The sequence below is a fragment of the Telmatherina bonti genome, assembly GCF_933228915.1.
Source record: "Telmatherina bonti genome assembly, chromosome: 8".
Lineage (NCBI taxonomy): Eukaryota > Metazoa > Chordata > Actinopteri > Atheriniformes > Telmatherinidae > Telmatherina > Telmatherina bonti.
The window spans coordinates 12,532,192-12,545,710 of record NC_136626.1 but is presented as its reverse complement, the minus strand read 5'-3'; the positions used below and the strand labels follow the sequence as shown (position 1 = coordinate 12,545,710).

The 13,519-nt window shown below is 37.2% G+C and overlaps 1 protein-coding gene across 1 annotated transcript in view; it reads right to left on the bottom strand.

Annotated features, from left to right (window-relative positions):
• Positions 1–435: 435 nt before the first annotated feature.
• The window catches only part of ifi44g (interferon induced protein 44g), a gene marked incomplete at both ends in the record, with an annotated part of 41,212 nt that continues 28,128 nt past the window's right edge, over positions 436–13,519 (bottom strand). Inside the window, 7 exons of the mRNA XM_079245573.1 lie at positions 436–627; positions 750–850; positions 1,032–1,203; positions 2,605–2,757; positions 3,150–3,345; positions 5,383–5,434; positions 5,703–5,845. Coding sequence (XP_079101699.1) covers positions 436–627; positions 750–850; positions 1,032–1,203; positions 2,605–2,757; positions 3,150–3,345; positions 5,383–5,434; positions 5,703–5,845 — 1,009 coding nt within the window. The remainder of the gene's footprint in view (positions 628–749; positions 851–1,031; positions 1,204–2,604; positions 2,758–3,149; positions 3,346–5,382; positions 5,435–5,702; positions 5,846–13,519) is intronic.

Genomic DNA, 13,519 nt, shown 5'->3' with positions numbered 1-13,519 from the left:
AAGAAAGAACATAAATAGTTCTGCCAGAAAAAAGTGAACGTGTTGAAATAAATTAAATTAAATAAATTGATGTGTCAAATATTTTTATTCAGAAACTGTCTTCATTTACAGTCTTGCAGTAACAGCACACATTGAGTTAAACATTCAAGTTTTACTATTAATCACTAGTAAAACATTAGGTTGTAGTTGAACACTTAGTTTTGAACCTGTCCCTTGAATAAAGTAATTATTCTTATATATTGAAGTATAAGTATTCTTATCTATTGAATGTTAAATAAGTCTGCTCTTCCATACCCCCCCCCCCCCCCCAAACACACACACACACACATACACACATACACACACACACACACACACACACACACAGTCAAATGTAGATTTTGGGTTAAGACTTAGATAGTCTTTCGAAGTAAAAATCTTCCAGAAAGTCAGGAATTAACGCATCTTTATCCCTGTGTGTTGTGGTTTGTAGTCCTGGAAAAATAGGTCGGTGTACTGCAAAATATGGTCTACAGCACCGAGCAGAAGCACATCTGTGTTGACATCCAGATCCAGCTGTGATGAGTAGTTCTTCACTGGGACGATGTAGGATGGAGACATGCCCAGCAGAGCTGCAGATTTGTAAAGCTGCAAAAACAGAATTCAGTCGCTTCAGCTGGTTCAGAAGTCTTCCAGGTTAAACGGGTTTCATTACCTTATGACATAATTCAATTACCTTCCTACATAATCATGTGTCTGTTTCAACCTACCATGTCTTGAACGTTCCAGCTTTTGTACACCTGAGTGATATCTTTAGCAGTTTCAGGGCAAATTTGGTCAACGTGGGTCAACAGGGCCACTTGATGAATACCTTAAAGACCATGACATAATAATTTAAGAAATAAATAAATAAGTAACCCTCATTACAAAATCTGTTTATGACAGCTGAAACCACCAGTACATAAATAAATCATTTGAAAATTCAAATTGCAAAATGTGTTCAAATTCAGTTTCATGTTGACTTTTATGAGTAAATATTTGTCTTTGCTTACCCAGCTCACTGATGTGCTCTCGTAGCTGTTTGAAGGTGGCGCCCAGGCCTTTGGGGTAGGTCAGGATTTTGGAGGCATCCACCACAAAGGCAACACAGTGGATTTTGTCCTTAAGGCTTGGCATCTTCACATAACCAGCCGTTTCTGATGTCACTGGTTTATCTGGACTGAACTAAGGGTTAAAAAGATTGGCTTTTGGCAACTCGTGTAGACTACTAGCAGGCTGATTGGTGAGTTAAGAGTTTCACATCGTTCACACAAGACACAAGTAGTAAAAATGGCATTTTAAGACACACAAGACAGGACATCAAAGTTTTTTCAAAGTTCATCCACAGGGTCACAAATTTTATGGCAAATATTGGTTGAAATGGTTGGATTATCTTGAAACAACATATTGACTTCAATGCATCGATGCAGGAAAGGTTAAATGATTTCTGAAGAAAATTGTTCTGTAAAAACCATGAAAGGGTTTATGAAAAATGTATTAAATAAATAAATAAAACTATCTCCCACAGATGCATGACTCTTTAATTCTAATAGAAAAATGTGACAGTAAATAAAAACAAAACAGCCTCCAAACTATTTGTAGTCTTGCCTTAGTTTTGAAAAAAAAAAATAATTTTTTTTGCACTTTAAGTTTTGATCTGCTGAGGTCCAGTTGCTCCTCATAATGTGTTTCCTGTTGTCACCAATTTGACTAGTTTGGCTGCCTGCTCTTCCTGTCAGCTATCAGCATAGACTGTAGATAAAGAGATGGATGGAGCCTCTGTGACGTCACCCACAGGTTTCTGAAAAGCTGAATTGAAGCTCGGTAGGCGGTTCCTACCGTCGCCATGATGGTAGCGTCATGCACGTCGTCTCTCCCGGAAAATACAAATATGGGCAAAGAGGTGGAGCTGAGAGGGCAGCTGTGAGCGTCATGGTGGATGATTGACATCAAACTCCGAGCTTTCTGTAGCTAAAAACTAACCAAGCTAACCTCGAGATAACTGGAGCTAACCAGCTAACGGAGGTAAGCGGGCTAAAGCTAAGTCATGTTGTTAACCAGCTAAAAACCGCGGCTGTTCTGCGTTCTTCTTACTTGAAGCCGGAGATTTGTACCTGTAAATTAAAAGGACACACCCCTAAATATGCTGAACTTCGAGATTAAATTACTTTTAAACGGGCAAGTTAGTAAAAAATTCACTCCCCCCACAGTTGCCATGAAGGTAAACCTGACCTATAAAACGAAAATGGATTTTTGAATCAGGCTGTAAACGTGTTTATTTCTGCCATGAAGTTGGTCTTTTTAACATGGGAGTCTATGGTGATTTGCTCTGTTTTGCAGCCCCTAGTGGATGAAGGAGGAATTGTAGCTTTATGCACTTCTGCATAGGCTTCACTTTTAACCGCCGGAGGTTGCCGCTTGACTATCAGCCTATAAATGTTCAAACGGGGGCCTTTTCATGTCCCCACTGACAGAAATCCTTATTTGCACATCTGTTTCCAGATATCATCACCTCATTAAAGCCCTTCATGTGAAATACTTGCATTTCACATGAAAAATTAAATGGCACCAGCAGGTCCTCCTTACCTTGTGTCCCTCAGGTACGTGGCCTTTAATGACTGATAGGATGTCATGAAGGGTCAACCCAGTCAACGCTCCATCCCCCACACCCATGATGTCACACAGTACCAGCCCTGTATCTTCCTCTCCTTTCTGAGCACGGATGCTGAAGGACTGTAGCTGGCACATATGAGAGAGAAGTTAACGGGAAGGAAACTTAAGCATCCAACTCATTAAGCAACAGGAAGAGTGAAGTGAAATAAAGGCCTTCATCACTATGCTGTTCTTCACAAAAAGCTAAAAACATCTATATTCAATCTGAATCCTACGTGCCTTTTTCTATGGTTGTTGTTTGTATTTCTGTTTTTATTATCTCATTTTCGGTCTTTTGTTAGTTAGAACAGATGATCGGTGATCCGGTGATGCATTGTAAACTTATTTCATTTTACATGTGGCTGTTTTCCTTTTTGAGTGAAGTGCTCTGAATGACTCTTTTTGCCACTTGTCATCAAGGTTAAAAGCCACATAAGGCTCCACTTCCATAAATCCCTCTGAAACTGGCCCACCTGTACCTTTTTGGTGAAGCTGCCTGAGAAGGATCCCACCATTGCCCTGTTAGTGACTCTTCCATTAAACACCGACTGGACTGAACTGATGAAGCTGGACTTTCCAGAACTGACAGGGCCCAGAAGCAGAACCCGGGCCTGAGTCACCTCCTCACAACTTGGTCTATAGGAGCTCACAGTCTTCATCAGGTTTTTCTTTTGCCTAGGAAGGAATTTAAGAGGATTATTTAATATTTTGTCCAGATTTTTGCAGTATGAAGATCAAATTTGTTTTATATATTTGGGATGTTTCCTGTTTCCATCCTCAGAAAAGTCACTTGCTACAGTGGCATGTCTTGCCAGCTATTCTTATTAAGCTCGCAAAAGATGACACCGTAACATCACATAACCCTCCTGAGGAAGGAAGGCTACAGGAAGTAGCCAAACACTGAAAAGACAATGAATCACATTACATCTGCTGAACTACAACTAGTCCACTTCTGTGGACTAATGACCACTTGATCTTCAAAATTATTTAAATGCCTGGACTAAAGGATGGAGAGAAAAGTATTTAGACTCATCAGGAGAGCTGGATCTTTCCTGGGAGCTGAAGAACCATCCTTAGCGGTAGTGTCTGAGCAGAGGATGCTGAAGAAACTGTTCAGCACCTTGAACAACAGGTCACACCCCCTGAATGCCAGACTGGTCTCCTATTGCAGCACCTTTAGTCACAGACTGAGAGCAGCAAGGAGCCCCACAGAACGCCACAGAAAGTCTTTACTGTCTGTGGCTATCAAACTTTACAACTCCACCCCTTTCTCCACAAAGGACAGTACCTGTTAAAGTCACCACTACGATAGACACTAAGATCTCTCATTTGCTCCTTATTTACCGCTAAACTGCACATTGTATCCATAGTTCATGTATGATTCTTGATACTTATCATTATTTAAATCTTCCAGATTTCTTCTTTCTCTTTGTATAATTTTTTATTGTTTTGTGTCCTGTAGGATTAATAAAGATCTTATCTTATCTTATCTTATCTTAATCTTTTTTTAAAGAAGAACAGTAGTGAAAATCACTCACTCATCTGTCCATTTCACATCTCTGCACGGATCATCCAACTTTAGTCGAAGAGCTGAAAACACTTAAATCATAAGGATTGCTGATTACTAGTGAGCGTCTACTGTGTCCATTTTTTAATTAACATAGAGTAGAATACATAGAGACTTAAATAATCAATAAATATAACAACAAGATTTGTTCAAATGATGCTGAAAACACTCCTGAAACCATCAGGGCCTCTTTCACCATTCTTATCCTTGTGTTCAGTTTTTTCTTTTTCTCTATAGTACATATTCAGTATTTTACTGGTCTTTAACTTAATTTTAAAACTCAGTAACTCACCTGGGATGTCTACAGGGTCATCCTCCCTTTTCTTTGTCAAACTGCTGGTTTTAGCTTTGTTGGGAATGTATTTGGCAGTTGCACCCAGGCTGAAAGAAGGTCTGATATTAAATGATGAACATGCCAGGTCACCAAAAAGAAAAACCACAGAGGAGGCAAAAGCTGTTGCTCAGGATCAGAGAAAACCTCAGAAAGTTCAGAGACTTAAAAAAAATCTGACTTTTGGGGGCACCATCATGAGCATTGTTAGTCCTGGTTATCTTGTCTGTCTAGTGTTGCTGTTTAATTATATTACACATAAAATACTAACATTTTATATACACAAAATACAAAATACACCCAGTACATCATTTAACATCTGAATATAAGAAGAGAATTGATGCAAGTTTAAAGACATTCAATAAAAACATCAGTGTTACAAAAACAAATTGTTTACTGTAGTTATACCAGAGGAAAACACTTTTAGTAGCTTTACATTTATTCAAGAATGTTTGGGTTTCTTTAATAACAATTTTTAAATGTTTTTGAATTTAGTATAAAAATTAATTGAATAATTGTAAATATGGCCAACAAAATGGTAATAAAAAATTAATGAGAATAATCCCACAAGTCATCAGAAATGAAGCTGACAGTGACAGAGGACATGTTCAGATATTTTATTTCAACACAATACTTTTTAAATATTGAACATAAACTGTATATATAGAAGTCTATTGAAAGAGCTGTGAGGGGTTAGTTATCCATTCATGTAAAAACAGGAAGGAACTCAGGATGATCTTACTTGAACTACAGAATGACCTAAATGGTTAAAATAAAGTAAGAGGAAAATTTTTTCAACTGAAATCTGACTTACTCTCCTTCCCACTTCCAAATTCTCGATTGTTCTTCCAACTTTGGTTGAAGAGCTAAAAAAAATGTTGATAAGGATCACTGAGAGTGCCGTGTTATTATAGCTTTCCACTGAATATTCACTTTAAACAGAGTTAGAATACACAGAGATTTGCAAAATTATCTACAATCGTTTTTACAAACTACATTTACATCATATTAAAAAAAAAAAAACATTAAGATCTTTCTCACAATTCTTACATCCAGGGCTTTTCTAAACACCACACTTGCATTTTCTGGATCAGAACTGGTCTTCACATAAATCTCAGCATGTCAGTGACTCACTTGGTTTGGCTGAAGTTGCATCTTCCTTTATCGCAGTCAAACTGGTGCTTTCTGTGTTGGGAACATCTTTGTCAGCTGCACCCAGGGTGAAGGAAGATTTGGCAAAAGGTGAAGTTTTCTGGCCACCAAAAGTAAAGCCAAAACTGAGAATACAAGTCACAGATCCCGATAAGAGAAGAGCACAAAATATTCAAAAGGTACATAAAATAATCTGTGTTTTCATAATAATGTTTCATATAAATAGTAACATATTTCGTACATACAAAAATACACCAGAAAAACTCCTTTTTATTATACTAAACCACTACCTGGCACATCACAGCATGTCTGAATAAAGGCCCTGATAGGTTCAATGCCCAAATGTTTTCCCCCTTTTCTCCACATTAACTATAATCATGTCAAGTGAGAGATATTCACTTACAGAAGATAACTGTTGAATAATAAATTGCTTACTGGAGTTATTTATGATGTCACCTTGACAGGAAGCCAAAATTGCTACAAGCTGATCTAAACTTTTAAATTGTAACAAAGATTTTGTCAGAATTTTTTAAAGGGTTTTACATAGAAATAATTATCATACAGATAACATAAGTATAACAACATCGATTTAATAAATGTAAAGAAAGAACAAATTTAGACTTGGTGCAATGATGTGTAAAAATCAACCTGAGTAGTGATGTTAGTACAGAGAAGTAGCGTTAAAGAGGCAGATAAAATGCTGTAATGTGCTCATGGATATGCTAATGATATAACTTAGTAGCAAAAATATTAAACAAATCCCTTGTAAATGTCATCAATAATGGTAATAATAAAAATATATGAGAAATCTGACATCATGTGAAGCTATGACAGCCTTTATACTTAAAGAACTTTGTTCATTTTCTGAAGAAATACGGTTGAGCTAGTTTGCTTTTCCCCTTGTCTTGTGCTGTGACAACAATAAAGGAGACGTTCAGATCTTTTATTTCAGCTCAAATGCAACACAGTACAGGTAGCCCAGACTAAGCAACCTTGTTTACATGTTTTATACACAGTCCAAATGTCAAATCTAACGTACTGAAATGTCTGAAAATACATTAGAAAAAGCAGTAAAAATGTGTACTCTGGTGACCCTGGGAACATCAAAAGTTTGCATAAGAAAAGATTTATAACGACTTGGATGGCAAGAGAAAAACTAAATTAACCCCGTCTGTTTGTCTATTTGTGTTCAAAATAACTCAAAAAGTTATGGATGGATTTTTCATAAAGTTTTCAGGACTGGTTGGAAATGTGAAAAGGAAGAACTAATTTAATTTTAGAGGCGTTTGGATCCATAAACTTTTTAAATGCCTTGGCGGAGGTTTGCGCTCTCAGAGTGCTTTTTTGGGTTATCTAGTTTATGAATGAACAAATAAATAAACCATTTTAAGCGGGAACCTTATTTTTTAATCCGAACAAATGGGAATAAGCAATGGGTTGAGCACAAATAAGCGTTTAGCTTTGTGGGGTGTGTTCTCAGCCTGTCTCCTTTGGTTAGAAGTGCTTCTTATAAACTATAAACTATTCCTCATACATTTGGATATCTAACTCGTTTTCTTCTCTCTGGCTTTTCAGACATCCCGGAGGTCGGTGCAGCACACATCTGCCAGTCCGGGTTCAAATGGGACCAGTCCGGGTTAGAGCTTGACCAGTCCAGATTAACAGAGACCTGTCATGTTACGGACAGCATATCCAGTTAAATGCAACGACAGTAAACAAACTTACCCGTGTGTTTCAGGAACTTTTTTCTCCATAACTTCTGGACGTCGACGCGCGGAAACAGCACAGAGAAAACTGTCTTTCGATTTTCCTCAGAAGCAAGCCTTTTTTGATGAAACGAAAGTGAAACCAGTACTGTAACTGGTTAGTAAGACTCGGTCATAGTAATTATATTTTACATGTAAACAAACGAACAAAAACGTAAATTGAATGATTGAATAGATTAATTGGGGATTTTAAGCTATGTCGTTATGTTTCTCCAGAGTAAATAGGTCACTTTGTATTTTACATGTTTTTTTTTTTTTTGTCCAGTGAACCTTTATTATGTCATGGTCATGTTTTTCTCAAGAAGCCCGACGTATCCTGCATCGAGAAGCAAAGGGTTGCGTGTGCAAATGAAGCCTGCATCGAGGTCCCTGTAGGGTTTTGTTTGTTTGTTTGTTGCTGAAAATGTTTCATTACGTGCTAGAGACATAGGGGACCCACCTACAAGGCAAAGGACACCAGCAGTTTGGGAACATTTTGACATATGTCCCAAAAATACATATATATCAGCTACAAGCAATCATTTATTAATATAATTGATTGATATAATATCCTTGTTATATACCCTATAGGCAACCATGGATTTATATATTGATACTATATTAATATAGCCAACCACGTTTAGCACAGATTAATTTAATCTGACTTTAAAATGACCAATATGGGGACATATCACAGATACCATTATGTTTAAAGATGCTACAGTCCAACCGACTAACTGTGGAGCAAATAAACAACCTGCATGAGAGAATTTTTTTTTACAATTAAGACAAAACTGAGACTATTATTTGATAGCAAAGAGAGAGGGTCAGCATTGGTAAACACCTGGAGACGCTCAAAACCACCAAGTCTGTAACCTTGGAGTGTTGATATAGACTCAGATCTGACTTTCAGCAGCCAAATCAAAGCTTCACTAAGACAGCTTCTTACCAACTCAGAAACATCAACAGAAGGAAAAGTTTAATATCCTAGAAAGATCAGGAGGAACTCATCCATGGGTTCATCTCCAGTTGACTGGATCACTGGAATGATCTTTTAACAGGACTTCCTGAAAAGAGCATTAAACATCTGCTGCTCATCCAGATGCTGCTGCTAGAGCTTTAACTGGGACTGGAAGAGGTCTGAACGCATCACACCAGTTTTAAAATATTTACACTGGCTTCCAGTCAGGCACAACATAGATTTTAAAGCCCTGCTGATGGTTTACAAATCCCAGAATGGTTTAGGACCAGGATACATCTGTGACATGTTTAAAGAAAATAAACCAAGCAGAGCTCTTAAACTGCCAGTGGAGATTAAACTCTCACCAAAAGACCCTTTTAAATCCAGATTAAAACATTTATTTTCCATGCGCATATGCATGACATGTGCAAAGTATTTTTTAACTTCTTTTAATTACTTTACTTTAATCTAAGATTTTATTGGGATTTTTGCTTTTTGTCGTCTTTTATGCTTATTTAAACCATCTATAATGCTTTTAATGTTTAATGTAAAGCACTTCGAATTGTCTTGCACATGAAAAGTGCTTTGCAAATAAATTGATTTTGCCTTGGGTTACAGATCCACTAGTATGTCATTCATTCATTCATTCATTTTCCAAACCGCTTATTCCAATTCAGGGTCGCGGGGAAGCTGGAGCCTATCCCAGCCGGCTTTGGGCGACAGGCAGGGTACACCCTGGACAGCTCGCCAGTCCATCGCAGACTAGTGTGTCACCCACATGTAAAACATGACAGGACTGCTGTACATCAAATAACCAGCAGGTGGCAGTACTCCCAAATGAGATGTACAAATGACGAAATGACCAATAAGTGCAGGTGAAGCCAGGAAGCCAGGGCATGATAATTAATGGGCTAAGTACAGCATCAGAGGAAAACAATCTAATGATTTTGGACCTTGGAGCTTCATGCCAAAAGGCTACTGTCAAACAAAGTGGACATTAGCCACATGGTGTTCCAGAGATAATCATAAAGTTGAGCCAACTGGATTTGGATATGGATAGTATCTTTCTTTTGACACAGCTCTTTGTTTAAAGATATAGTTTGAGAGAGATACCTTTTAGTTCAGAATGCTGGGAACAAAAAAATCTTTTTTGTAACATGCTACCTCTGTTTACTGTTTGGCTTTTTTTTTTTTTCTTTTTTTTTTTTTTTCTTAAAAGCATCAGTTTCTTTATTTATTGCTTTGGAAACTGTGGATGACACACAAATAACTGCATAACAAATATAAACCAGCCAGTTGGGTGAAATGACTTGGCAAATTCAGATTATTTAAAACAATTAGATTCAATTAGTCTAAAGGATTTTAGATGCTCAGTTAAACATTTACCATTTTCAGAAGTTTGATGCCTCCACCAGTCCTGGCGGGATGGAAATAACTGACACAAAGTTCAGCAAAGTAAGGTTTACACCAATCATCAGCATGTCTTCACAGATAACTATGATGTACATTGTCTTTTATTGATAAATTGCACCAAAGCATATCCCTAGATAGGACTACTGCATCTTCCATGCTAACAGGCTACAACCAAAAATATCAGTGACAATCCTGCAGATGTTGTCTAGATGTATGAAAGATAATAATAATAAGAATTATTAACCAGAAAATATATCAGATGAAATCACCTGATGTTTCAAACAAATGAATTCTTTCAAACTGGTAAAGGTCAAGTGTTTTATTTTCAAGTCCCAGTGTAACACTTCTTTGCAGGGACAATGAATCAAATGAAATCAAATCAAGTTTTATTTGTATAGCTCTTTTCATGCAGAAGCATATCAAAGTGCTTAGCAGCATAAAAAAAACAGTTTCACACTTAAAAACACATACGCACGTTACCCACACACGCACACAACCCAACCCTTTCCATGACCATTTATGCCAAAATAAAAACTAATAACTTCAGGATTCTATCTCTTATCTGGCTTGACACTGCTGCGAGGAAACAACATCTGGGGAATCTATCCATAACCATGTCCATGAAACTAAAAGCTTCATCTGATCGCAACATCTGAATTAGTTACGTTTGTGTGGGATGAAAATAAATAATTGAATCTGGAAAGTAATTGAGAGACCAACAAGTTTCTTATAAATACATACATATATATATTCATTCATTCATTCATTTTACGAACCGCTTATTCCATTACAATTCTGTGGTCAGGCAGACAATTTGCTAGAAAAAGTCTCGGGAATGATTCTGTTGATTATATTCATCAGACTCACTAGAGGGAGCTCCAGTACTGAAAGGGCCTGTAGTCAGTTACCTAAAACTGCTCACAAAAAATGTGCCCTGCCACCCCAAGTTTTAATACTATAAGAACACTTAACTCTGAATATGCATCTCTAAGATGACTGCTGGTACTTGAATAAGAACTTGTATCTGTATGTGTGGGAAGTTAAGTACTGTACCATCATATAATACCTTTTAAACCTTTAGTTCAACTAAGGACTTTACTATATTTCTCATTCACCTGTTTACTCAACACTGAAGCAGTACTTTTACAGCATATTTTATATACATTCTGCGCAGTATGTGGCTCTTTACAGTGTAACATTAATGAACATATCAGAGCTGGGGGGGTTATATGTCTTCATTGACACATAAATGCTGTGGTTATCCAACCCCTGACCCTCCACCTGGAAGCACATATTCTGCCTGATGATGATTGAGAGGCAGTTACTTTTACATTTTATAGAAATATCATGTTAGATGTAGCAAATCAGCACGCTGGACAGATTCAATAGAACAACTGAAATCTTACTGTAATTATTTTATCATATTGTTCTGGTTTGTTTTAAAACATGTGTTGATAAATTCCATTTGACTTCATTTCTCTAATTCTAAACTTTTCACGATGTCTTGTGCTTTTAAGATGTTCTGGAAGGAATCATATCAATGAGAAGAATTTAAAAAATTTAAAAAGTATTTTTCTTTTCGTTATTTTTATGACATGGTTCAGTATTAAGTTTCCACCATAAGTTGGCTTTTGTTAGACTGAACATTTGTAGTGAAGCATGTTGTTTCCACCAGTTGTAAACTGGTGTTATTCTGTTTTATTGTGACTTTTTTTTTTTTTTTTTTAAAGAGAATTGAGTTGAAGATGAAAAAGACACAACATATCTGCTAAACTCTTTATTTTAGCTTTTCTGTCTTCTTGATGAGATTATATTTAAGGTGTGCATATTTTACCCATTTTGTGTCCCACCTTCACTTCCAGATGAAATCCACTGCAGATCCCATCTATCAATCTGCTCTTCCTATTTCATTAACTTGAATAAAACAATAATATAAGTGTTATTACTGAATATAACCTGTACATGACTTACAACACAAAGTTTTTCCTCCAAGCTAAGTATACAATTTTTTAAAAGTCTTTTAGCTTGCCTTCTTCTGGCTGCTGTCTTTGACAGAGACAGCCCTTTGCTGTGTCAGCAAAAATGACAGACTCTTAATTTTAGTTTCTGGCGCTTGTGGACTTAAAGACACTCTTTAGATAGAGCGACTGGAACAAGATAATAAGTGGTAGGAACTCCGGCTGCATGCTAAACTTAAAGCCTGACACATCTGTTAATGTTAGACTTACAGCTGCTTTAATATTTTGGGGTATTACCTAAATCTAAAATACAACCTGTTGCAGGATCGAGGTCATGAGTGGGTGTCATTAAAAGTGACTGTAACCTCTTATAATCTGAAAGCAAACAAGATGTGCAACCTATTTTCCATGAATGGAGAGTGTAACAAAAACCATCCCACAAACCAGAATTTGGTAACCATAAAAAGAAAGAAAGTACACTCAGAAGCTAACTTTTGGCCACTGCAACCAGATTAATTTGCCTCATTTATTTATAAATGTGTGTAATGTGCCATAACGTCAAAAGCTGGTTTGGTTGAAAGGAACAACCGGTGACCTACTGGTTATTAGATCATCATTGAGGATTGGCAAAGTATATTGAAAACTGGTATATTTCTCAATTTTAATCTTGGTTTTACTGATTATCTTAGTAGAAACAACCAAAAAGGGAAGACTTTTCGTGTTTAAAACATTCCTGAGAATTTCCCACTAAGTGTGAGCTTCAGGGCAGAAGACGTCACAGGCTGATCAGTCTTGGTTTTTTTTGTTTCTTTTTAGTTCATACCGTGTGCCTCTGAAGGGATTTAAAGAAGCAATTATCCACTGATGGTTAACACCTTTATAGCAGTGATCATGTGGGAGTTCAGCCAGTTTGGGCAGCTCTGACTCAGCGGCCACACATGATATCTATGGAGAGGAAAGCTGCAGGTGGGAGGAGGAGGAGGGTGAGCGGTCTAAACAGGGAGTTATCCCGAATATGTAGCCGTGTGACACAGCATTCTGTTTTAAAAGCTCCCCCTCCCTGGCACCCCCACTGTACCCTTATCATCCACACTAGATGACACACATTTACTCAAGTTCTCCCTCTGTCTGCCTGAAGGCCTGCCAGCAGCCAATAACCCAAAGTGCAGTGAGGGTGGAAATAAAAGTACTGCGGTGACCTGGATGGATCAGGCCGGAGCCAAAGAAAAGAGTTCACAGAATGGCAACTTATGTATGTCTGCGTCATGTCATATGGCAGGAAATACAACTTATTAAGTAGTTCCACTCCACATAGCCCTAATAAGGGTGAATGAGCAGGGCTGTTAATGGCATGTTATGAGCAATGCTTTTAATCGTTCATTCATTATGTGTTTTCAAGTTCAACGAATGACCTTTATTACATTATGTCCTTTACTTTCATGGAAGCTGTTTTGTTGATTTCCTTGGTTACATGTAAATATGACACACTATGACAATATTTAGTCATTTCCGGGTTGGGGTTGGGTGACGAAAAATACTAGACAAGGGTAAAATATTAAAACTAATTAGTTATGGTTACAAAAGTACTGAGGGGTAAAGGGTTAAAATGTACATATGCTGCTGTGTCATTGCCAGCTTCATATATACATCATTCTTGAGTGTTTTGTGAAATAACTTCTAGAAATTGTGTAATCTTTAAACACAAAGGGTGTATCTGCCTTC